Source organism: Typha angustifolia, chromosome 15 (assembly GCF_048772165.1).
Source record: "Typha angustifolia cultivar Huaian chromosome 15, ASM4877216v1, whole genome shotgun sequence".
Lineage (NCBI taxonomy): Eukaryota > Viridiplantae > Streptophyta > Magnoliopsida > Poales > Typhaceae > Typha > Typha angustifolia.
Window position 1 is genome coordinate 6480064 of NC_133253.1, and position 26605 is coordinate 6506668.

The 26605-nt window shown below is 36.6% G+C and overlaps 3 protein-coding genes across 5 annotated transcripts; 1 reads left to right on the top strand and 2 right to left on the bottom strand.

Moving 5' to 3' along the window:
- Positions 1 to 534: 534 nt before the first annotated feature.
- On the bottom strand, positions 535 to 4570 carry LOC140778854 (small COPII coat GTPase SAR1A). The gene is made up of 3 exons (XM_073123744.1): positions 4321 to 4570; positions 4099 to 4230; positions 535 to 1115 (listed from the first exon to the last, which is right to left on the bottom strand). Exons 1-3 carry the CDS (start codon positions 4447 to 4449, stop codon positions 795 to 797), a joined length of 582 nt encoding a protein of 193 aa, XP_072979845.1. The 5' UTR covers positions 4450 to 4570; the 3' UTR covers positions 535 to 794.
- Positions 4571 to 4623: 53 nt separating this feature from the next.
- LOC140778855 (large ribosomal subunit protein eL29z) lies at positions 4624 to 5366 on the top strand. Of its 2 annotated transcripts, none has more exons than XM_073123745.1 (3): positions 4624 to 4713; positions 4820 to 4928; positions 5093 to 5366. In XM_073123745.1, exons 2-3 carry the CDS (start codon positions 4827 to 4829, stop codon positions 5177 to 5179), a joined length of 189 nt encoding a protein of 62 aa, XP_072979846.1. In that variant the 5' UTR covers positions 4624 to 4713; positions 4820 to 4826; the 3' UTR covers positions 5180 to 5366. The 2 variants fall into 2 exon arrangements, with proteins under 2 accessions (XP_072979846.1, XP_072979847.1); XM_073123746.1 differs by having other exon boundaries at positions 4683 to 4713; positions 4825 to 4928.
- A 1180-nt stretch (positions 5367 to 6546) lies between these two features.
- Positions 6547 to 25376, bottom strand: LOC140777815 (protein TPR1). 2 transcript variants are annotated; one of them, XM_073122192.1, is made up of 25 exons: positions 25036 to 25376; positions 24759 to 24938; positions 24555 to 24668; positions 23161 to 23319; positions 22746 to 22920; positions 22536 to 22662; positions 20655 to 20773; positions 20409 to 20544; positions 20195 to 20304; positions 16592 to 16661; positions 16447 to 16520; positions 16270 to 16365; positions 16103 to 16192; positions 15134 to 15261; positions 14786 to 15020; positions 14542 to 14709; positions 14373 to 14468; positions 12716 to 12868; positions 12516 to 12626; positions 12245 to 12424; positions 12032 to 12160; positions 11850 to 11945; positions 7785 to 7967; positions 7523 to 7698; positions 6547 to 6969 (listed from the first exon to the last, which is right to left on the bottom strand). In XM_073122192.1, exons 1-25 carry the CDS (start codon positions 25113 to 25115, stop codon positions 6744 to 6746), a joined length of 3411 nt encoding a protein of 1136 aa, XP_072978293.1. In that variant the 5' UTR covers positions 25116 to 25376; the 3' UTR covers positions 6547 to 6743. The 2 variants fall into 2 exon arrangements, with proteins under 2 accessions (XP_072978293.1, XP_072978294.1); XM_073122193.1 differs by lacking the exon at positions 25036 to 25376 and having other exon boundaries at positions 24740 to 24873.
- Between the last annotated feature and the right edge of the window lie 1229 nt (positions 25377 to 26605).

Consider the following 26605-nt stretch of genomic DNA (forward strand, 5'->3'; position numbering starts at 1 on the left):
ACTCACTCTCTCCCAAAATAATATTTAATATAATAATAATAATAATAATAATAATAATAATAATAATAATAATAATAATAATAATAAAATTATTATTATTTATTAAAATAAATTGTCTTGCACTCATCATCCTCTCCCATGTAGGGAATTTTTGAAAAATATAACCTTTTAAAAATGGAAGGACCTTTTTTTTTTATAAATAATTGGAGATTAATTTAGGCACATTAAGTTAAAAAAAATCCATTAAAATGTTGGAGATGCGTGGTATCAGAAGAAAAAATAAAAATAAAAAGATGGAATTCATGATTTAGGCCAAGCATAAGAAGTATTTCTCAGGAAAAAAAAAAGGATAACTATTAAAACTTCATGATCACTGTAAGATGGATTTCAGATGGCTGAAACAGATGGCCGGCCCATCAGAAGCAACGATCAGAATTACAAAAACCTGGAGAGGAGGTAATAAACAAAGTTACAAGCTAGCTTAGGATTCAACATCTTCTGACACTTCATATGAACAAATCTTCAAAGCACAAGTTTAACAATCAAAATTCTTACCCACATTGTAATAACTAACCCCAGAAAAATATTTAAAATTTGATAAAACTTAGTGCAGACAATTGATCACAGGTGTAAAATTGCGTTCCAATTTACATTTGTCTCCATCCATGTTCCACTTTATAAAAACTGTTGTCACAGCTTGTTGGCAGACAAGTAAATAAGCTAGAAATGTTTCAATCAAACCAGACTAGGACGTTTGCAGAATCAGAAGACTAGGAGAGTTCAGATTTGGTGCTCTATTTGATGTACTGAGACACCCATTTGAAACCATCACCATAGCCCATCTTGCGGACAATGCTACACATGAACACTTCCAGGGGACGCACATTGGAGTCAGTCAGGTTAACCTTGCCCTTGCCGGTCGTGAAGTTGCTCAGGCCAAGGTGGTAACGCAGCTCCTCTTCTGATGCTGCATATGGGATGTCGATCTTATTACCCAGAATGAGGAAAGGGACATTTGCAAGAGACTCATCTGCAAGGAGAGCATCAAGCTCCTTTTTTGACTCCGCAAACCTCTCCTTGTCAAAGGCATCCACTAAGTAAACTACTGCGTCAACCTGCCAACCAAATAAAGCATCAGACACTCCCTCATTATCGTGCATAGAGAGAAAACCATGATCACCAACTGAAGTTTTTGGCATTCAGCAATATAGCAAATAAGTTAAATACAAGGAAAATGGGAGACAAACTTGTGCCATCCTCACTAACTTAAGGACCTTGATTCAGTATACAGACACAATATAGCAAACAAATACAGCATCCAAAGCTACAAATTACAAACTCTAGATATCCAACCCGCCTGTTTGCTTGTTCTGTCAACTGTATTTCATCACCATGCCAAATCCATTTTTGAGTGGAGTTCTTCCAAACATTTACAATATATCTCTATTCTTTGATGACAGCTGACCTACCAAATATCCAGCAATATTTCTTACCTTAACATTTGAGATAGGCCAAAAGTACATATGATCCTAAGCATGCATACTTCCATTGTAAGGACATACTACAGTACTGCAGGTTCAGGCCTTATAATTGTCATCATGAAATAGTGCAGTATGTCAGGGCTCACATGCTAAAAGCAATCATAGGGATGTGAGAATAGATCCAATGGGAAAAGGAAAGGTGGAACTAACATAAACTGACAAAGTAACAATATTTGAGAAAATAAAACCCTAATAAACATTGAGCTGTATTAAAGGCCTCAATCACTTAAAATATGAAATAGTTAAACAAATGTGAGAAAGCAACAACTTCTAGACAATTGATTCTTCTGACTCCACCACTTGATATGAACTAGATCTAGGTCTATCTGTTCGTAGAAAAATCTGAGACTTTTTACTAGAGATAGCTTCGCGAGTCTCGGATCTAATGGCATTGAAATAAAGTAATTCCGAGATCAAGGTAAAAAATTATGAAGGAAATAGTAGAGAAAGGTCGAAACTGGACGAAAACGAAAAAATCAATGTTATGGCAATCATCGGCACAAAGAGGAAGGCCGTGAGATAGTGGAAGTCCGCCGTATGAGTGGGTGGCTCATGAAGGAAGATAGTGGCTAGGGTTTAAAGGTAGTTTTAGGGTTCTAAGTTAGATCTACTCCTAAAACAATAAATAGCTATGGTTAAAAGAGTAAAAGTAAGATAAGAAAGTACTTCTATCAATATTCATACCTCTGATGATAAATAAATAATAACCACTCATATTTGTAAGAGTATAAATATAGCAAGTCGGATCTAACTCGTTCTACTGAGCTTACATACATAGATAACTTACTTTAATTTAAAATTTAAAGACAATAATTACAAACTAGACTCAACTTGACTCAACCTAACTAACTAGACCCTCGTAGTCGTATCGTATCACTAGTGTTAACATTTCAACATTTCATTTATCAAGCAAATGCATTAAATGAGACAAACAGGATGAATTAGGAACAAGAATGGAGTCCGGGATAAAATAATCAAGCAGTACTAGCCTTGAGCTCAATACTCAACAAGCCACCTTTAAAGAGAATCTATGCTACCTTAACCTTGCCAGTAATAAATCGATAAAGTTTCCCACTCAAACTATGTCAGGAAAGCTTAGAAGACTTAGAGCAAGCATCTTCTTTAAACTTACCTAATCTTTTATGAGCCAAACCATCAAACACTTTTTTATCTCATCCAGCACACTATCATGTTCTCACAAAATAACCAATCTATAGCATGGTGATCATTTTTTAGTCAAGACTCGAGAGTCCAAGGAGGTTGTACATTTGAATAAAACTTCAAATAGAATTAATAACCCAAGGCAAATTCAATCAATGGAGAAAAAGTTGAGGGTAAAGGACATATATAGTGGTAAAGATTCAAAGATTCAAGGTCTCAGATGTTCCGCTTATCCATTTACTTGTGTGTCCTCTATAATAAACTCTTTGATTGGATCATGTGGAAGAGAGAAACAATACGCAATCATAAATTATGATCAGATTAAATTACGATCTAAATAAAGCATGTCAAAAATCCAATAAAACAAGAATTTTGGAGCCAAAAACATTCTTTCAGCCCAAATACTATTTTCTTTGAATGACCTCCAGAGACATCAGATGCCTGAAGGAATGAATGTCTCTTTCGATAAACTTACATAGAAAAGAGATATTAGTGAAGAATTTGTAATAGGTACGGACGTGGACAATATAACAGCAGTAAGACTTCAAAGTCAGGACAAATCCTGTAAAAGAGACAGAAATGATTTATGACTGACCCCAATCTAAGGTCTCTTTCTTTTTTTTGGAAAATGTAATAAGTTGCCATAATAGCATTTCAGCAAAAGGTAACAACATACGTCAACAAAATTCTAAATTTGATCCAGAAATGGATGAGAGAAAAACAGCAGTTAACAAAGTTGCACGCTGATGAAAAACATCAGGAATATAAACATACAGGATATTACAGCCTCCTAAAATTGTTGCATACAGTCTACTAGTAACTGAATTAAAAAAGCATCCCATGAAACAGAAGTTCCTCTAAGTAGTCTCTAACTCCCCACGGGTCTCACTTATCTCATTGTAGTAATCAGGTCAAATGAACGCAAAAGACTAGTTATGCCAACTTACTACCAAGACCAGCAAATAACATCATAAGAACAGAAATTAGTGCCGTTGCCTCATTACCACAAGGTAACAACAGGTGATTGCTTCCAAGATTTCTCTTTTTCACTACATTTAGGACATGGTTATCTTCTAAATCATGAAGTCAATCTTCCTAAATTGGCATCAAAGAGATATGCAGTAACCTGTTTTTACAAACAAATGGTAGACGATGGAATATCTACCGAACCTGACCATAAGCTTTTGTTGTATAGATGCAGCTCAAAAGAAACATAAAATAAACCAAGCATGCAATAGAATTGATATCACGAAGAGAGAAAAAGTGTAATAAGATTAGGAAAAAAAAAGATCGTCAGGTAACTGCAAGCATCGGAACACAGAGAACCCAAAACAAGATAGAAACCGACCATAATCTTGCTTAGATTGGGACAATTGCAAACTAAAACCAAACAAACCTTGGCGTAGTAATCCTTCCATACACGGCGAGCGATCTGGTGGCCTCCAAGATCAAAAGCTTTAAACTTGATCTTTCCAATGCTGAGCTCTTCCGAGGTCGGGTACTGCGTCGGCTGGTGCTGGACCAATCTCTACAACAAACCAGATCACCACGCCAAATCAGATCAAGCTAACAAACACAACAAAAAAAAAAGATAAAATAAGAGAAAATATATATAAACCTCGTCCTTGAGCATGTGTAACAGCGTCGTCTTCCCGGCGTTATCGAGCCCTAGGAACAAGATCTTGGCCTCCTTCTGCCATAACCCGAGCGACGCGAGCACGCCGTAGAACCAATCTACGAGGAACATCGTCGCCGGTGAGAAACCTCCAACTCCGATCCCGATCTGACCGCCGGAGATCGGATCAGATCCCGGAGAAACAACGAGAATGGGAGATCGCGAGAGGAAAGTCTTCTTTTCTTAAAGAGGAAAATTGTAGATGAATAATAAAAGTTTCGGAGCACGCGCGGGAAACGTGATATAAGGGTAATTAGGTCATTTAGAATGCCCTATATAAATCTCTCTCACCAACTTAGAAAACCCTAACCCTAGTTGCGCTTCGTGACCTATCTGGTATCTCCTCCTCCTCCTCCTCCTCCTCCTCCTCCTCCGCGATCACTTTATTAATTTTCTCCTTTATACGATCTCTTTCTTCTTTTATTAATTTTCCGTTGTTTAGGTTAGCAATGGCGAAGTCGAAGAACCACACAGCTCACAACCAATCCTACAAGGCCCACAAGAATGGGATCAAGAAGCCCAGGAAGCACCGCCACACTTCCACCAAAGGGGTACCTGTCTTTCTCTATACCTTGCCCGAACTTTTTTCTTTTCTAATTTTCCTTTTTTTTACCTTTATTTTTGTTCCAATTCGCTGTTTTCTGGATCAAAGACGCGCATTTAATCGGAAAGTTTTGATCTTTTTTCGGTTGTGATTTGCTTTACACGGTTTCAGATGGACCCCAAGTTCTTGAGGAACCAGAGGTACGCAAGGAAGCACAACAAGAAGAGTGGAGAGACTGCGTCCGGATCTGAGGAGTAGAGAGTATGGAGGAAATCTAGGGTTTTGCTCTTACATGATGTAGTAGAATGTTTCCTAATGTCAGGATTAATTCACATGTACTAGTTTGACTTCAGATTACATTCTTCCAGTTATAACTTTCTTTATCAAGTTAGAATATATTACTGGCGTTGCTGATTTTGGTCAAATATTTGATTGCTGAATGTTATTTGCTTGTGTTTGCATGGATGGTTATGGTTTTAAGTATTCATTTATCCTTCTAAATATAAACGAGGATGATCTCACTTGTATTACATCTCTATTTAGTTATATATAAATGTCAGATTAGTAGTATCAGTTGCCTTGGATGACTACTATGGTAAATTGCATTGTGTTTTTTAGCTCTGAATGAGTAGCATATCGTTTCACTCCTGCTCATCTTTTATGTTGCTCCAAATAATTGATCAGGTGTGTAGTCTTATAAAGATACTTGAATCCTTCTTCATCGACAGTGAGAGAAAGAAAGACTCATAGTTTAGTTTCAAACCTTACCTTATAATTGTGATTTGCTGGCCTGCAGATAAGTTGTTATCCACTAATTTTGATTTCGTTATGGTTTGATGCCGTGCTAAATTGGATTTGTACTTGTGTTTAGTCTTAGAGTCATCAAAGAAAAAAATAATTTAACCTCTGAATGCCTTACTATTTTGCTCGTCTTTCATATCTTTTGAGAAAAGTGGGAATTTAATAGTTTCCTGATTCAATCAGTGCAATTGGAATTTGAATTTGGATGTACTCTTTCGACCTGAATCCCTTTAATTATTTGAGAACTATTCTGTTGGCTGCCTGCTCATGTTTGAATCCTTGGTCCTTCTCAAGTGTCATTTGCTTGAGAGAAAAGAAGTTGTTATATGCTACTTATATTTCGATCTCATTATGGTTTGAGGACTTGGATATATGCTTGTATTTAACCTCTGAATGCTGTAGTATTTTGAATCTTTGGCTGAAGTGCCTTCTTCAGTTTTTTGCTTGGGGTTCAATATTGATTCATTAATATTCTTGAGATGGAATCCTGCCCATTCCTTGTTTAATAATTTGGAGTTGCCATTATCTGTAGATCGTCAAATGTGGATAGTATTTAGATGATAAGGTATCTGCATTTTTTTTTTTTTTTTTGCCTTGCAAGTCAAGATGCATCATGGCATGGTTATACCAGCTTTTGCCCCATTCAAACTAGTAGATAGAGTAGCTACTTAATAGGAATTATTGCTCCAGAAGTCATGGGTTTTACACATCAAATTAAGAAGACCAGTGAATCCAACAAACGAAAGCTGCAAACAAGTATGACAATAAAATTTCTCGAAAGATACAAAAAAATTACAAGTATGAAATAAAGCTAGTTCAGGAAATTTTGTCGACCATTCTGCTTTCCAAGACGCTACAATTAGAATCATCACTAACATGATACAGATTTACAATGTTCTTATTGTTCTAGAATTTATGGGTTACAGCATCATCAAGCCAACGTATGAATGTATGGGGGGAGATATTAAAAAACAAAACCTACAGATGATACCTACAGTATGTGAGTCGACTAGAGAAACCATCATCGCTGGAGTTGTAGTTGATCTGCGGAAGGGTTGCTTGTAGCAGCTGATGATGCCGGTGCCCTGCCATTTGGTATCACATTGTCCACAGGTACTGGAGCTCCCCACTTTCCTTCGGACTCCAAGGGCTCTACCACTTTAACAGTTCCATCACTCAGCCCCACTGCAAATTGATTCGGTTCTTGTGGGTGCGCCGCAACAACGAGAGGATAAACAGTTGGGTTGCTGAACCAAACAAAGAAAAGTGTGAAGTTCACTGTTGAGATTCTATAAATTTTCAAGGATATGTAGTTGATCAGTAGAAACATTCCTAATGATGAAGGAACCGTCTGTAAGTCAAAATGACAAAATAGAAAATAAAACATTTAATCTAGCAAGACAACCATGCAAGACCTATTTGAGATATGAAATATTAACCTTTGCTTCAGAATAGCAATCGTGACAAAAATATTTGGTTCAACAATAGGAGGGCAACATCTCAACTTTTGCTTATTTTCTATAGCAGTGTCATGTTGCTTCCTACTTTAAACACTTCTAGGTCCCCGTATTTCATTGTTTACTAACTGAGTGACTGGCAATATCACGTGCAATTCTTAGCACTCTCTACTTATCAGCGGCTAATGTGATTGTGCTACATCATCCAATTAGTATACAGAACGTAAAACTGTTGGTGCTGATCATAATTCAAACTGGCCCTAATTATGCCTTAGGTAATTATTCAACAGACTCTTGTTCATTTAGATAATCCAGCAGGCTGATTTCAATAAACTTGATATACCTGTTTACGGCAGTTGTGAATAAGTAGGTCGATGAGGAAATTCGACATCTTAATCTCAAGTTGTCAGTATCAAACACCCCTATGTTGCCATCACAGAAGGAAGCATAAACCAGTTGACTGTTGCATGAATATGTCGCATGCGATAGAGGAGCTGAAAGGGTGTCTTGAGGAATCCACTGAAATAGAAGATAATTGCAACAGAATGATAAGTTCTGATACTCTGATCCTGATACAATGATAAACCGCACAAATGATTCATTACCTGGTCAATGCGCTCCATCTTGGAGGCATCATATATAGCCAGTTGAGTCTCGTGGACTACCAACAAGCAACTTTGGTCACTGTTAAACTGGACCCTGGTGTCACCAGAAGCCGTCTTCCCAGCAGGCAGCTGGATAAACACAGATTTCTTTTTCTCCCAGTTCTCAGTGTTCCATGTGCAAAGCTGCAAAAAGTAATGCACTCCTAATGTGAAATCCCAAAAGTTTGATCCAGAAACACCATAAATTATCTTACTCTTACTAACTAAATCAAAAAACATTCTGATTCCCACATTACGATAAAGAAAAATTCATGTTATGTTGAAAATTTTGTTTAGTAGACAAACTAATGAAGCTCAATGTATCAAAATGATTCACATGCTACAGTGTTAGGTCTTGGCCTTAACTTATATAATGCATACTCTCACATTCTAAATAGATGAAGGCAGCATTATGTGCCGGATTTAAAGTCTTCATAGGAGACCAACCAAGTGCAGCAACAGTACGGGAAATGTTAAAAGAAATCTCTCTATTACTTGGAACTCAGCTTACGCAGGTTGTATTTGCATTGAGAGGGTAGGGCCATCAAAATAAACGAGCTGCTTGGGCTCGGCTCGATCTCGACTCGACTGAAGCTCGATTTCGGCTCGGCTCGGCTTGGTTAGAAATAACCCGAGCTCAAGCAGTAGAATCCATCTCAAAAATAATATCAAGCTGGGCCTGAGCTAGAGTTGGCTTGCTTAGACTCAGCTCGGTAGGCTCAGCATAAAAAGGTTTCTTACAAAACCCTAATTCCCAAATCCAATCTCTCAAATCCTTAGCTCATCTCCTCCTCCTCCTCCTTCAACAACGGCAAGCCCTCCTCCTTAGACGTCCTTCTCCACCGCGGCCTACCTCCTCCTCCTTCTCCATCGCGGCTCACCTTGTCCTCCTTCGCCAAGTCATTGCCTCCTCCTCCTCCTTCAACAATGGCAAGCCCCGTGCTCCACCACGGCCCGCCTTGTCCTCTTTCGCCAAGTTGCCGCCTCCTCCTCCTTCGGCAATGGTAAACCCCATGCTCCATTGTGGCCCGCCTCCTCCTCCACCGTGGCCCATCTCCTCCTCCTTCGCCAAGCCGCCACCTCCTCCTCCTTCACCAATGGTAAGCCGCCTCCCTCTACTCCTTAGGCAACGACAAACCCTGTGCTCGTTCTCCTCTAAGCTACCGCCTGGCCCCGTGGCAATTAGTTACTAATTTGGCAAACATGATTCACAATGTGTTAAAAGAATCATTTATGTTATACAAATAATGAAATGGAAGAGCAGAAACCTGGTTTAGTTGCAACCTCTTTAGCCACTTAATATAAGTTGTAAAGTTATCTGACAGTAACACTAGCAAATGAACAAAACTTTCATTTCCCAAACAGCCACTTGTCTACATAACTTGTTCTCATGGTCTTACTTTTATTTCACTTAAAAAACCATTGATGTAAGTATCAGATTTTGTGGGTATGCTCCACCAAATGTTCAAATTCAGATAGTTCAGTTTACAGCAACCAGTTTTCAAGTTTATCTCTTCTCTCATCTAGATTTCATTTTAAAAATCTTCTCTGGTACTTGTAAAACACCACCCCTTCAATATAGTGTCCGTTCTTACTGCACAGCCTTGGCATAAGATTCACATGTATGGTTCATGTAGTATATCCTCCTCACATCTCCCTCTCACCCCACCCAACCACCACCCAACTCAAACGACCACCACCACCACCACACTCAGACACACCCCCACAGAGAGATAGACAGATAGATAGACACAACAAGCGTGCGCACAAAGACCAAATTTAGAACAAAAAAATGGAATAAAAAACAAATGAAAAAACAAGGGACAGCGAGAGAGAGAGAGAGAGAGAGAGAGAGAGAGAGACATATTTAGCTGTGTATGCCCAAGCTTGAAAGTAGCATAAGAATGGGGATGATCAAATACTTTGCTACCATAGATCATAGATAGTTGTAACATTTGAAGTGATAATGGAAATAATTGAATTTCCACTCTCTACTTTTGTCAAAATAGAAGAAATACTGTTGCAGTAATAGAGTTACATCTCAAGCTAAAAGCACTTATCTCTACCGCTATGTCACCATAAGCTTTGTGCTATGGGCCTCATGCCGCTGATACCTTCTAGGGAAGATCCCATGGCTCGGGTCACGATCAACCATGGATGGAGGGTCTTCCAACCCTGGTCGCCATGGTCGATTTTCCTAACTGACGGTCAGGTTGACAGTGATCTCCGGCAAATTTTCCTTTCTCTCCCTTCCCTTTCCCCAACCTTTTCTTTTCTCCCTCATTAATCTCATCGGGGATGAAAAGATTGGGCTTGAGTTCAACCCAAATCAATCATTTTCTTCTCTCAGGTTTGGGTCTAAGTCTCGACCCAAGGACCTGATCCAATCCTTAGTATTAAGTTGTAGGCTGCGGGCTAACCCACAGTCTAGCCCTTTATTCGATTTTGAGTTGGGCTTTTGCCCAGCCCAATTATTATAAAAAGAAAAATATGGAATGCAAGCCAATGATAGCCCAGCCCAACCCTTTGGGCTTAAATTAGCCCATTTTAATAATTGATTAGTTTAAATTTTAGAAATTATAATATTGGTTCAACTAAAACTTAGATTATTTATTTATTATTAAAGGTGATGGTTTTTATCACATAGACTAAATATTTCAATCTATTCATCTAGACTCAGGTGAATAAATTCACTCACATTTTATCCGTCTTTTATTGCATATTTATTTACATGATCCTTTATTTTTCTGTGTGCAAAATATGACTCAATGCGTTACTATACTATGTGCAAGTAGTTTAATGATCATATATATAAGCGAAGAAACATAATTGATATTAGACATGACTTAGAGAACAGTCCCTACATAGATCATTAGCACTTTCCGTGGTGACTCTACTCTAGGAAAAAACCTTATTTTAAATCATTGCAATGATTTTCTTAGATGACTCTGGCGAGGTTAGTAAACAATCTCATATTACATTAGGTGACCCTAATCTCTCTCAACGCTTAGTGAAAAAGATATAGTGCGTTTATCATATAGTGACACCTCCTGGTGGCCCTTTAGGAAAGAGACAAGGTGCGTTTATCACATAGTTGCACCTCCTGGTGACCCTAACCGAATTAGCTATGAAAAAACTCGAGCAGCATCTCGATGTGATTTCTAGTTGATGTGGATCCATAGGATATAGACTCAATTGAGACAAATGATATTATAAATATAAAGAGAAATTCAATTATTGAAATCAAGCATGTTATGCGATAAGATTTTTAATATTGTTGATACGAGCATGTTCTATGAGATTGTCTTTTTATATCGTTGGACCTAGATTTATTCAAAGTTATGTTTATGAATTTAAATTTATTTGGCTTTTTAGTGGATTCCACTTACTGAGCTATGATGGTTGGCTCATAAGATCTCTTTCTTAATACTTCAGATATCGGTCAACATGACAATTGAGCAAGATGCATTGGAATCTTTACCCTCCACTTAAGATTTTACTATTCTATTCCTCGATTGTATTAGACATTTTATACTAAACCTTATATTATTTTAGTTGATTAGAGACACATTAGTGATGGCATTGTCTTTTTTTAATTGTTGAATTGTATTTATTGGAGTTACATATTCATAATCGAATTCGTGCTATTTTGGACTTAGATAATTAATTTGAAGTATATTGAAGTATATTGAAGTACACAATAGGTCATGATTCCGATTTTAGATCGTGACACAAAATCATCCTTGTATCCCAGATGTCCTGGCACGAAATAACCCCAGTTTGCCAAATTAATGGGAATGAATTCCTTAACCCAATTGTTTCTTCGTTTAAACTGGTAATTCAGGATCAAAGCCATGAAGCAGTTACTAATAGAGTAGTCAAAAAAAGTCATATTGACGCAAAAGAGGAGAGAAAAAGAAGAAAATGTGACACATTAAAGTATATGTATAGGAGTATCTATGTGTTGCAATTGCCATAAACAAAGTTAAAAAAAAAAAGGAAACAAAATCTGTGGTTGTCAAGTACCTGTCCGTCAGCTCCTGAAGACACAAGAATATTAAGATTATTGGAAAATGCCAATCCAGTTATTCTCTTCTGATGACCTTTGAGTTTTGTTTTAACCTGAGAAAATTATAATAACCTAGTTGCAACCGACTAATAGCAATCAAAATAACAGAAAAGACTAGCCTAGTCAAAGAAGATACTACCTCATCAACCCTAACATTGTATATGTGGATGGTTGAATCTTCCATTCCAATTGCTATAATATTATTGTCTTGAGGGTGAAACATTAAAAAGGTTGAAGCAGGTGGTGGCGGCATGAATGTTGTCATTACCTTCATAGCATAAGTGTATAGGCAAAATTAGTTTCAACATTTATAACATTTCTTGTATGCTGCATATAGAAATTGCCAGCTCACCTTAAAGGTCATCATGTTAAATAAGGAAACTTTCCCACCACAAGCAGACATTACATAGGAATCATTTTTTGAAAGTGCAATGCAAGGGACAGCCTCCTCAGGATTAGCATCTGATACATTATTAGTCATGACAAGGCCACTGTTTGGTTGCCAATGCTGTGGCACAACACTAGCCGTGGCCTTTAACCTCCACAATTTTAGAAGCTATTGTTTCATCCTCATTAAAAAAATCCAGAAAGTGTTAAGAGAACAGAAAATTCAGAAAATGTACCTTGCCACTGGGATTCTGCTCATTGCTACTCCATTTCCACAGCCTTTGAATAGCATTAGATCCTAGTGCTAACAAGCCAGCTCCAGAGTTTGTATAGAGTAGTCTGGAAACCTGAATGAATATGGGTGCTCAACACTAAAAGTCAAAATATAGGTCATATACTCGTGTGAAATTCAGAACAAGAAAAAAATGGTGAGCACCTCATTTGCAGGGTCTGGGGTCTCTGGCATTGTAACAATATGGCACTGTTGTGGATTCACTATTTCAGTCAATTCCCAAGGTTTTGTTTTATCAGGAAGTTCTTCTGCAGCCCTTGGCTTTTCTAAATTCCTAGAAGCTGAATCACCACCATTCTACAATACTTACAACACCCAAATAAGCTCAGCAATCAAATTGAAAGATTCCTACATACTTTGGAGTGCAGACAGCACCTTAAAACAAATAGGTTTGATTATGCCGTATGCCAGGACATGCTTGCAGTAGGACAAAAATTGCAGTAACTAATAGAAAAAACTATATTCAAGAAATGGTCCTAAAGTCCAAGAAATTTGCTTTAAGCACCAAGCCAACACTCTCATAACTGCAACAGAAATTGTCAATTATATTTGCAGCCAGTTGTACAAGTGTGTACCTAGAGGAAGTCGTTCTTATTTCATGATAAACTTGTTTCTTAAAGGCATGATCTATATTGTTGGTCTTATTATATAATTAGTTAACCTAAAAACTTAAGCTATTTGGTAAGGAATTAATAGTGTACATTATGCTTTAACATGCCTCTTCGTATACAGATCTCAATATTGACATGGACAAATGATAGACAATAAGATGTGAGGCTCATCATGCTACACCAGAAGTGAGCTGACAAGATTTGAACCCATAACCTCAAGAAAACAAAATAAAAAATTTACTACCATATTAGATAACCAATTGATCCAAAAGTTTAAGTTGTTAGTTAGTGAATCAATAATATATATCATGCATGTAACAATTTAAGCTTTCAGATCAATCAATTATCTAACATGTTATAAGAATTTGATTTTCTAGAGGTCTTGAGTTCAAACCTCAATCCCTACTTATTATTATCTATTTTTGTGCTACCAGCTTAAGCTTTTATATTATATAGTTATATAATATGGTATCAAAGCCTAATTTTCTGCAAGTCTTGAATTCAAACCTCGTCTAGCCGCATTTAATTTATATTTTCCATTATCTATTCTCGTGCAAGTATAGGGACCACACATGAGAGGGCTTCTTAAAGTATGATAAATATTGTTGGTTCAGTAATTACACTCATAAAGACATGAGAGATCAAGTATACACAATAATATTGCCTTTAAGTAATATGGCAGACTAATAATATTTGATTGAGTGCTTTATCTAAATGATGATAATCAGCATGACATTAGAAGATATAATAAAAACAACATCCACAAGCAATGAGTCAGGAACTTTACCATCAAAGAAGTTAGTAGTGTTATTTGATTTCTCAAGGAGAATATTATTCAAATAAGGTTTTAGCTTTGTCATCTTGTTCTATAGGAATACAGCTTACTAGGCAGTCACTATTTGGGTTCTGTTTGTTTCCTGAACATAGTCAGTGCTACAAGAACATAGTGAACGACATTGGTGAATCCAACATATTCAAGCTGAAACAGGAAACCTGTATTCCACAATAATGTATCTGCATATTTGCTCCACAGTAAACTTACCACAGACTACCAAAACAAAAACAAGAATGTCTATAAGAAATGAACGTAAGATGAGTAAAAAGATAAACCCTGTTTGATAAATGTTATCAAAATAATAAAATATACATTGCAAGAAAATATTTATGAGGTGTTCTCTTGATCAACATACAAGGATAGGAGATGGTCTAACAGGAGAATTTCCATCCAGTCGCTCCACTTGACTGATGTTAGTAGGGATGCTCGCAACAATAGGTGCACCTGAAACCTGATAAGAAAAGCTTATAGGTCAGAAGATCCTAAACTCTCTAATAGTAATACTAACAAATAAAGGCTCCCACCTTGATAGAAGAAGCTTCACATTGAGACCTAAATGCTTCAAAAGGTCGATTGCCAAAAGTTCGTAGCAATTTAAGGCCATCAGCATTTGCTAGTATCTTAAGACCATTATCCACCGTAGTTACAGCGAGAAGATTGCCTTCCTTATTGAATCTCAGACGCGGGAAACTCTGAAGTAAATAGCCTATAGAAGTTAAAAAGTTGCTAGAACACCATCAAAAACAATATTGAATGCAAGGGACTGACCGGCAGCCCACCCTCAGCTTCGGTACTTGTGAGCATGTTAGTGTTGTCAACATCCCAAAACTTAATCTGGTTATCTTCCCCAGCAGCCAAAAAGTGATTCTGACCTGCATCAAGCTGCACTACACCACCTGATTTTCTACGAAACCCGGTATATGTCCTCTTTATAGTTCCTTCACTTTCATTCCATTCAACCAAGAAAGAGTCTCCATCTTTACTAGTCCCACATGAGAACAACCTTTTTACAATAAAGAGAGGGAGATAAGAAACAGAATTTAAATAACTGATGACTTTCCTTTATCCTTTTTGTAAACCATATACATATCTAACTTAACCATTCCTGTGTCTTACCTACTTCCATCAGCACTATATAGCATAGTAGTACACCAGCGTCCAGGAGCATCATAGTCCACCCTATATCCGATATTATCATACAGCCATGCCTTAATTTTTCCATCGAATGAAGTTGAGAAGATGAACTGCAGATTGGAAAATTATAATGCATATCATAAATAAATTGGAAAACTGAAAAACCTTAGCTTAGTACGAAGCAATTGTGTCATGCCACAGGAACACTTCCAAGTTTATTGGATGGCAAATTGAAGCAACAACAAACTTTCACAAACAAGTAGTTCATACTAAAGACATGCATTAAAGAGTTCTTCTTTTCTCTTGAAATATCTAATGATTTCACTGTTTCAGCAGTCTGTTAAAAAATTTAAGTTAATAAAATGGCCATTCCACATTATCCCAGAGAACATCTAACAGTAGACATGTAATTCACATCCAAAACTTAGCATTTAAAATGTTGCAGTTAGCATATTGGCCTTAGCATTATTACCACCTTCAAATAACCTTCACTTCAAATTAAACTAATACGAGATTGCCATTTCCATGAAGGATGTATTTCCTACTTCTGCAATGAAGTTCTAGCAAAACCTGATCTGATCTAAGTTTGCCCGTCAGTCCTCTCCTTAAGTTTATCCTTTGTGTATTTATATCACGTATCAACTATAAAAGTAATTGGGGTTTTGATTATACAGAACTGAACTAGGCCATCTGCTGCCAAAAAGATAATCATTGCATGCAGATGTATATCACTATTAATGGAGAGAATAAAAACCATTCAATGCAACTAATTCCAGTATTCCTAATGTTTGCCAATATATTTGATCAGCTATCAAGAAGAAAATAAATCTATCACAAGATATGATGTTTCAGAAAATATCATTACAATAAAGACATCATAAACTGAAAGGACTAACCTATGATCTAATCACAGAATTTATTTCAACTGCTATTAACTTGGCAGCATGATACCTGAATATTTTCCTTGTGGTGGGGGCAAATGGAATACACGGGCGCCTCGTCTTGAAATACGTAGAGCCTTTGCCCACTCAAATCCCAAACCTAGAGTATATATGGATTCAGCAAAGGAAATTGAAGACATGGTAAGAAAAATAATTATATAAGTAGTGATCCCACACCTTTATCAGCTTATCATCTCCACAAGTACCCACACAAAGTTGCTTGTTGGGATGACAGAATGCTATGTCATTAACTCCACCAACATGAGCATCAATCTGATATCAAATTTCAAATAGAAAATAAATATCTAGAACTTGAATTCCCTATTCGATTGTCATGAAAAAGTAGCATTCCACCTCTAAAAGTTGCCGTAAATCATTTGACGCTTGATATGCATATAAATGAATCAAGTGCTTTGAGAATGCAACCCCTGAAAGCATTAAAGTAAAGCTTTAAAAAAAGTACCAAAATGTTGATCCTGTACAATTGGAAGCCACTTGCCTATCAAACTTCCATCAGGGCTCCAGGTAACTCGAGTGACAGATATGGAAGAGTCCTTGACAATGGTGCTCTGTCAGTACATGTGACAAACAAGAACCCAGCAAAGTTAATGCCAACATAAGAAGCACACATAGAGCAAAAGAGAAAAATCAAAGAAGTTTCTATTAGACTAACACTTAAGTGACAAGGAAAACAGAAAAAAAAATTTCTCAGTTAATTCAACATAGTCCAGCTACTAGCTGCTACTTCAATATGACAATCATGGGAACAGCTAAAGTGACATGCTTTGAAAATATGCAGCAAGCCACAATATGATAAACTGAGAGCACTTTCGTTGTCTCTTTGGCTAATGTGTTCCTTGGAGATGAATATCCTATTAGAAAATTCTTCTCCTCCACTCAGCCCCTTTCATGTCTTGGATCATTTTGGAGAGTTTACTCATGGTTGCATGAACAAAAAATGTGATCAAATATAGTTCCTCCTAAAATGTTGAATTCCCCTTACATCATGAGGCAATACAAAAGGGAAGAGAGCTTCTAGCTAAGTGTAGCCTTATCTAAATTATCAAATTTCAGCCAGATTGAAGATTGTACCTGTTCAAAAGTCATAGAAACTTCATTACTGTATGTCTTAACCAACATTTAAGCTGCTTCAGATATGGGCATTATCATGCAGCTCACATGTCAACTTCTCTTATCAAATATGCATACTAGTTCTTTTTCTAATATATATACCAATGGTAATCATTTCACTAATTTGATCATGCAAACATACTGGTCTGAGCAACTTGATATAAGCTAAGTTTCCAGCAACATGTTGAATGGTTTGAGTAATACATTATAGGCTATAGCAAGTTTTGTGTCTGAATTAGAGGTCCTCAGATTATCATGTAGAAGACGATCCAGATAATTCTCTCATCTCTCTCAGTTTTTTTCCGGTTTATCTTTCTGCAGCTCTAGGCCTTCATGAACCCAAAAACTTGACATGTATGTAACCTCGATCTGCAAGCATGCAAGCCATCCAACCCCTCAAGATGCACAACTGCTGAAGAACAAGATTGTATGCTACCTTATTTTGTTCCTTAATGGCCAAATTCATTAATTTCACAAGAATTTAGTCGGGCCAATACACACCCTCTCAACAAACCCAAAGTGTTCATATTTGACCTCTTTAGGCAGCATTAAAGATGAATAATTAGGAAGATTGCTTGTTGTGCCTATTAAAATGATAATATCAAAGTAGAGAGATCATAATACATTAGAATTTTTCCTTAAAAGAATAGGTGTCTAGTGCCAAAGTTTTTCAAGAGGTAATGCCAGAGCAAAGGAAAAAAGGCCTTAATTGCTTTGGAATCTTGAGTTGCTCTACTTATATAAGTAAAATGGCATCAATCATTCTACAATTGCCGCTTGCTCAATTTAATAACTTGAGTTGTTAACTCGTCAACTACTTTAAAAGCTTAAATTATTAGATAATGATTTTATCTTATCAAGGGTTGTCCTGCCGAAGGCACGGCCATCCCCGGTCGGTATGGCATGCTCCTAAATGCCACTAGTATGTATTGGTACGCCTTTGACACATCTCTGATATACATTTTAGGATATTTAGAGATATTTTTAGTTTGTATAATCTTTTATTCTTATATTTATTAAAAATATAATAATAATCAACTATAAATATTAGTCAACACATAATATGATTGAATACATTCATTAGTTGATATTAATTTAAAAATTAAATCAAAACTTAGTTTAACGTAGAATGATAAGGAGGATTAAAAACTTCATTTGCTTGCATAAGAACAATATAAGAATGTTACATTAAATATTATTGATAATCCTCAAGAAACATCCATTGATAATAATTGCTTATTGTAATATCTCACATACTACTTATACAAATATAGAGTTTACAATCTTCGTATGGCATGATATGCATATTGAATATGCACTAAAACGATCGGTTTAAGCATATCATAGCTATATACAAGCTATAGATATGGAGCATAATAAAGGTGTTACGATTTTGGTGGGTGATTAATATGATAGCAATGATAATAATAAGCTCATACCATCTTGTGAGTGCATGCGCTTTAGTGTCCTGGTAGGCTGTTACCTATAGGATTAAGTAATTTCCTCATCTAACTATAATCATATTGAGTCTAAGATAGTTCTTTTCTTGTTTGTCTCTGACAATTTATGCTTCACATTTGAATTTAGAGAAAATCTAATTTTTCCTTTGATTCCTATATTTTAGTGATTATTTTTATATATTTAGCACTAAAATGCTAGATCTATATGGAAAGATTCTTATAAATGATAGATCTAGCAAAATTGAGTTTGGAATCACGATTAGGATTGACTGACCAAAAAAAAATACACATATTGACCGTATCGAACTATTTTTTTAATTACTTAAAATGTTAAAAATTATTTTTAAATACAAAAATTCCCAAAATTTAAAGCATATTAAAAGGATCTAAAATATAAAATACTTACATATGGAGTCTAAAAATTAAAAATAAAAATTATTTTCTCAATCTCTATCTCCCTCGCTCTTTCTGTCTCTGTCACACAAATGATAAATCTCCTTTACTACTTTTCTCTTTCACCTTCCCACAGAACTCTCCCGCTCACTCTTTCTCTCTCGCTAACTCTCTCTCCCCCACCCTCCTTCTCCCTATCTCTCTGCCACTTGATCTCTCACTCACTTTAAAAATAAAATATCTCACTCAAAACCCTCTCTCTCCAACTCCCTCCCTCACTCTCCACCACACTCTCCCTATCCCATTGCCTCTCTCTCTCTCTCTCTCTCTCTCTTGCTGCAATAGAGTTTGAGAGAAAAAAGAAGAGAGAGATAAAGACTGCAGTGTCGCTAGATCCATTGGAGTAGGAGCACGTTGGACGTCTACTTCTATGGATATGTGTCAGTAAGTCTTCGCTAGGTTGTGCATGGTAGCGAAAAGGCAGGTGGACATCTATTTCGACCTATTTCACTAACCATATCAGGTGGTTTTGATTGATCTTACGAGTCAGTGTCAACTAGATAGGTTGATACCCCACCTAAACCAGTCAATGCAATCGTGATGGGCCAAAATTAAGAACCTTGCCTAGATCTAGCATTTGTACACCCAAAGTATTTTTTTTAATATAACAAAAACTTTAAAAGATTGAAAATATATGTTGATGGAATTTGAAGAACTCTTGAATTCTTAATTTCTCTTTCACTTTCTCTAACCTTGTGTCACTTTCATTTGTTATTTTAGTAAAGTGACTATGAAACAAAGAGACAAAAGGTCTCTTTGACAAACCCTATTGGATTTTGGGTGCCACCTAATCCATGCCTATTTGCACAAGTCGTTACAAGGTTGTGCTAGTTTGGCATGCACCCGTGTTGACCCATGCCAGGTGTCATGCTCTCATCGGCATGGGGCATGCCAACTGGCATGACTATACTTGTTTTATATGAATAATCTGGAAATCCAAAATAAAAATAAATATGAAAATTACATTAGTATTATTCAATGCAGAAAGAAAATGCGAAAAGAATATGAGAAAGTAATTTGCTCTTTCCACGAACTTTCTGAAAATGTATGATAAGCACCTGGAACTGTGGTGAGCAAGCTCTCAGATCGCATATCTTGAATGGCTTTGACACCAACTTCTCGCGTAAACCAATCTCCCAAAATGTTATTTCACCATTTGTTGAACCCACTATATAGAATAGGCATAGATTACAAAAGGAAGCATTTGTCTCGTCAAATAAATAAAGCCTCCACTGTAACATAAATATCTTAAAATCATGAGGATCATTGTACCAAGAAGTAGAGTATGATGAGAAGGATGAAAATCCATGCTAGTTATGTTGGAACCCTGGCTCAATGTACAAACTACCATTTTGGGCAAGTCATCTAGCGACCATGTAACCTGTGGAATAGGTGCAGGATAGGTAACCTGAATACGATGGGAAATAAGTATCTGAACTTTCATACAAAAAACACGGTCAAATCACAAGACAAAAGAGACAAAAGTACCCCACTAACTCTTTAGGTCATAAATATTACCTCATCAACAGGATGTGCACCAGACAGCAAACGTTTCATTAGTTGCTCTGATTCTGCATTTTGATAGTCTGTAATACCGAGTGCATTTGGAGGAGTTCTTGGACGTTTTAATACAGAAACTGTCAAGGAGAATGTAAGTTTCCCATGCTCCTAATAGATTTTCTTTCCTTTTTTTTTTTGGAGGAAAATGTTCCTAATGGAAGTCAGTTATAGATTTTTCTACTTCCAAAGGAAAATGGCAGAGTTTTTACAAATCAAATGACAATTCTGAGCAAAAGAATTTAGTTACTAAAGGAAATTCCCTTTTACAAATGTTTTTCTAGAGTTGATGTATATCTCTATCCATGTTATTGACCAAAATACTAAAGGTGTCCTAATTTATTACACCAGGTGAAACATCTCAAGGGAGAAAACGCTGGAAAATTTGAGCTGACAATTGAGCAATTCACCAACTAGTTACATTTAATTAAGAAAAATTTGTATTTAACACCTTGCCTTGCCTTTTAATAAATTTATGATTTATACCGTGCATTTTAACTATTTGCAAATCAAACCCTATGTTGTAGTGAATATATGCAAAAAAATACTATATTATTAGATAAACTTAACCAAACCCCTAAATTAAGTTAGCTACGCCAAGAAAATTATAAGAATATCCTCAGCAATCACATTTTTCTCTAAATGAGAGGATGAGAATTAAGGGTATTTTAGTCATTTAAAAAAATATTTAGAGTGGACAGAATATTCTTTTTGTATGTCACCCGGCAAAACGGTATTAGTATAAATCTAACCACAGTATTTTCTACACATAATAGCTAAAAATATAAGGCTTGATTTATAAATAATGAAAATGGAGGTTGTAAACTATAAATTAGTTAAAAGATAGGATGTTAAATATAAATTTCCCTTCAAATAAAGACTATTGAAAAAGTTACACACAAGTGCATGCTACATCTCTGAAATAAGTCATAAAAAAATGTTGGAAAATAGCATGTTTGACGAGGTGTAGGATCTTTTAACGAAAATACAATCTGCAAGCTTTTGCAAAGAAAGACTACTCCTTTTTGCTGGTTACTTAACATTATCACAAGGATTTGTGTCAGATGGATAACTTATGTGCTAGCCAGGGTTGAACTATTAAAGTACTTGCTCTATCTAATCTGCAGCAAACCTACAGGCTATCTAGTAGTCGACAGGCAAATAGCATGATGATCCACGTGGAATATCTGCCTGTCGATCACCAGATAGCATGATGATCCACGTGGAAGTATTTACCTGCTGATCACCAGATAGTATGATGATCCACGTGGAATATCTAACTGCCGACCACCAGATAGCATGATGATCCACGTGGAAGTATCTGTCTGCTGATCACCAGATAGCATGTAGGTCTACTACCGGTCACCAGCTTGTGAGGACCTTTTGGTCTTGGGTTATAGTTCTGCTTTTGCAACAGCTTTTAAATTCTCTCCAAGAGGCATCACTTATGACAGCTAGGACTCAACCATACACCCTGCCTGGAGGTGCACATGAGTCACTGAAACAACTTCTTCTTATATTAGCTATTAGGTATAGGTCTATTTGCATTTTGCAGTTATCAAGCACTGCATTGGTAGAACCTTGCAATCTAAATACTTTTCACTTTTTTCAAGAGGATTGACATGAAATTTTTTCTTCTTTTGTAGCACAAAAGGCTTCACATATTTTCTGGAAAAATAATAAATCTTTTATAAAGAGTCCAAAAACATAAAACGATAAAAGCCATAATGTTAGTTTTGGGAGTAAAGAAAGGGCTTCTCACACGCCATGTCCCTCTGCTTAACAGATACCAACAATTAACACCATGGAACTACATAATTATTGCAGTAATTGCATTCATACCTTGATTTGGTGGAAGAGGAATAGATGATGCTGCAATAACAGCAGACTGAATAGATGAGGAAGCAGCAACATTACCCATCCAACCAGCTAAAGCATTTACACTTGCAGCTGCTGTAGGGGGGAATGGCTGCACGAAACATGAACGGTATGAAAGATGACCATCATATCAGTAAATCTGATTGTACAAATTAGCAAAGTATAGCAACAAACTGCATGAGATCCAAGTGGCGTATATGTAACAGAAGCCTTCGGAACAGCTGCAAGTGGAACAGAGACTTGTGAAGCACGAGCACCACTTGGAGGGGCACAAGTATGGTCAGTGAACAAAGTCTTGATATCAGGATTTGGCCGAGGATTCTTGCAGAGCTGATGTTGCCAATTCAAACTGACCAACCATCAGGTAGCAACAATCAATTCAAAGGAAGGTTTTATCCACAATGTGTTGAATAATAATAAGAAAATACAAGACATGAACAAGCATTATGCAATTGATGAGAAAAATGCAGTCAATATGATAGTCAAAATGTGTGTTATGCTACAAAGATGTGGCTCATTGAATAGACAAATCGTAACAGAGTAAATTGACTAAAGAAGGCCTCACAATTAAAAAATGACATCTTCCCACCTTTGGTTGACTAAAGTCCGAAGACGTGAAGCTTTAAGAGTAGGAAACACAAGCTTCTCACGAAAGAGAGGATTTGCCTCAATCAACTTTTTAAGCTCCATCAGCATAATACTTCGAGCAAATTTGGTGTCACCATACTTAGATAACTGTTCGTTTTCCCTACAAGCAAGGAAGAGAAAAGAGTTCCCAATTAACTTGTCAAAACTTAAAAGAATATCAGCAACATATCCAAAATACAAGAAGAGATTGAGAGATCAACTAATATTCCAAGGCAAAGAGATATTATAATTTTAAAACCGTTCGGTGATGGGAGACTGCATGGGGGTACTCATTCATTATAGCTTTGTTTGCTCTGAGTTTGGGGACCCTAATCTGGTTAAATAACTAAATATCTTTTAATCCTTTTTATATTTAATAAGTTCACTTTTCAAAAAAATTAAGACTAAAAAATGAGACTAATTAATTAAGTTCAAGATTTAGCCTCAAACCAAACAAAGCCTATAAGTCTAAACTAAGTGTATTAAAGAGTCAAAATAAACTTAGTATAAGCTTGATAACATTCAGAAAGTTTCAAGAAACAGAAACAAATTTGATAGAAGCCGTATAGTATAGTGGTTACTAATATGGGATGGGTGCATATTGAGTTGCATTACACTTATTCTGACTTCACTTCTTGGTACTCCTAGAGAATGCAAGGTGAAGCCACTATTTACATAAGGACGGTCTTTTTCATTTCTTGACATCATCATTGTCAAATTTAAGCCAAAAAATGGAGAAAAGACTAAAAGGCCAGAGAACATCAAAATCCTCGACTTCCAGATGCATCAAGAAAAATAACAGTGGGACACTTATGAACATTCTTCTTGCCTTTTAGGTGCCATATAAATTATGCCTCCAAAGTTAAGGTTAACACAATACATACATAAAAGTATAGCATGGATTGCAAGAATTGGAACAATAAAAAATAAAATCTCACAATTTCTCATAGTAATCTTATCACGCTTGTAATCTAATAATATGGATTGCATCCAGATATATACTCAATCATAAAAGAAATCCTTGCATATTTTCTTAAATTTCAATAATGACTCTGAACCCTGACATGTGCAAGGATGAATAAATTATGCCAATAAATGTCATAAAATATATTATTAAGACCACCATAATTTAATCATTTTTCCCCTTCAATCAAATTTTGGAATTAAGACAAAGAGCCAGAGGAAAGAGAATAGACCACCTAACACAATAAACAATTACCATTAACCCATTTAAAAAATGGATTAGCTTTGTTATATTTTTCTTGGTAACAGTATCAAACTCTACTCCAATTAAAAAATACTTAACAATGCCAAACAAGCAATCACCAGTAAATATAGCGATCATTAGCAAATCACCTAAAATTATCAAGGGTGAGAAGCTGTGTAATTTCTTTATACAGCTCTTCATTGAATGTAGAGAACACCTTGAGATCCTTCACCAATATCTCAACTGCCTTTGCTCTGTCGTGCCTGATACACAACCCAAAAGCAACTTTCAAACATAATCCCAACTTCTTCAAAATAACAGAAAAGTTTCTTACAGGTAAGCAAACCCAGGACCTATCAAGTGCCTCCAGATACTTCTGCTTCCTGATCTCGAAGAAAATCTTCATCGAATACCTATTATCATCCACCTTCGTGAACCCAGAAAGATACCTCTCCACCTCGTCCCACTCCCCAGCTTGCGCCGTCTCCTCGAAGTACTTCATGTTGAAGAAAAACCCCGATTCCTGCTCCAACCTGCCCCAATAACGCAACAAATAAAAACCCGAAACCAAAATCCAAACGTTTAACGACCAAAACAGGGAATTTTTTTTTAAAGAAAAAAAAAACTCACTTATGCACAGATTCCTTGAACTTCTCCTCATCGAGGAACTGCAGGATGAGGAACACTAGCTCCCGGCTCAGAGACGACATTTCTGGCTCAAAACTGCCCACCCAGAGCTCAATCGGATCGCAACGAAGCGAACGAGCTAAAAACTGATCCAATTCAAGCTTAGCTGAGAAGGAACAGGGGATTACATATAGAAATACCAGGAATATGACGAGCTTCTTCAAGAATCCGTGCTAGGGTTTCGTCGCCTGGATAGGGAATGAGAAGAGAGAGAGCGGGACGGAAGCTCCGGGAGAGAGAATAGAAAGAGAGAAAAGGGTGAGACTCTGTTTGCTTTCTTCGATGCGTTGCAGTCTCCTCCCTTTCTCTATCTCCTCATATATGCACCAACTCATCGATGATAAGTACGATGATATATCAGAAATCCAAACGTACTTATCTGATAAGTAGTGACGAGTAGTGGGACGCCTTTTTTCGCGGACGCGAAGCGATGCGATCTAATCCGATGGATATTCCCGTGGCGTCCGCCCCGAGAGTGCGGTCGGCAGTTTGACGTGCGGAATTTAAGTTGCCGATATTTTGACAGTTGCTTCGCGCGAGATATTGAGATGAAACGTGCGGATGTGGACTACCTACACGAACAACAGATCTCGTGCACCTTCCAATGAATCAACCACAGCTATCAGCTCATCGTTCTCTGCCACGCACGTAGCATGCGGCCCATTTATGCATCTAGTTCTCGCAGGCGATCGAGCTGGAATCGAAAAAGGGCGTGTGACGGTATTCTTGGTGGGAATAATTTATGACGTGCATTTTTCAGAGGATAAAATGTTGTACTTGTCAACACGACGTCGCGATGCAAACAAATCGCTTCCACTAAAACGGGTGGTGGCTTTGGACCCGTTAACCCGATCAAAAACTCAAATTTATAAATCAATTATATTAAATGCATATTTTAGTATTCCAGTAGAAAGTCCATAACTTATCTCACCGTTTTGTTTGAACATCTCGTTGGTCGTTCAGATTTACATATATATATATATCTCTATAAGTCTATTTGTGTCTTTCTTGATCTTTTTTCTATAGTTGAAAGTGACGAGAATTGATGTATACTGGATAGTGAGGGGTTTTACAAATTTTATATATATTAGTCTTTATTTATAATATCTTATTGTTTTCGTCCTACGTTGGATTTCAACTCAGTTTCAATGGACCCAAACAAAAGCGTTTCTTCAATATACGAATGGACTGATTCATAACTAGACAGTATATACACATATGTATTAATTTTTTTTTTTTTTTATACAGAATACAGTTTAAGTCATGTGGTTTGGCTAGATTTTGAATATGTATATACTTCAAGCTTCTGTAGTACAGTTAAAATTTTCATTTAAAACTAAGGGCAGTTTATATCTTTCACCATATAAATTAACAGTATCATTCGTCAAGCTTTACTGTGGCATGTTTTGGGGTTGCCATGCACACTAAGCCAGGCTAGCTGACTCCGATGGCCCTTGTCGTTGACTTTCCCACTACTAATTTCTCTTCTTATTTCTCTCTTATGTTCTCTGTA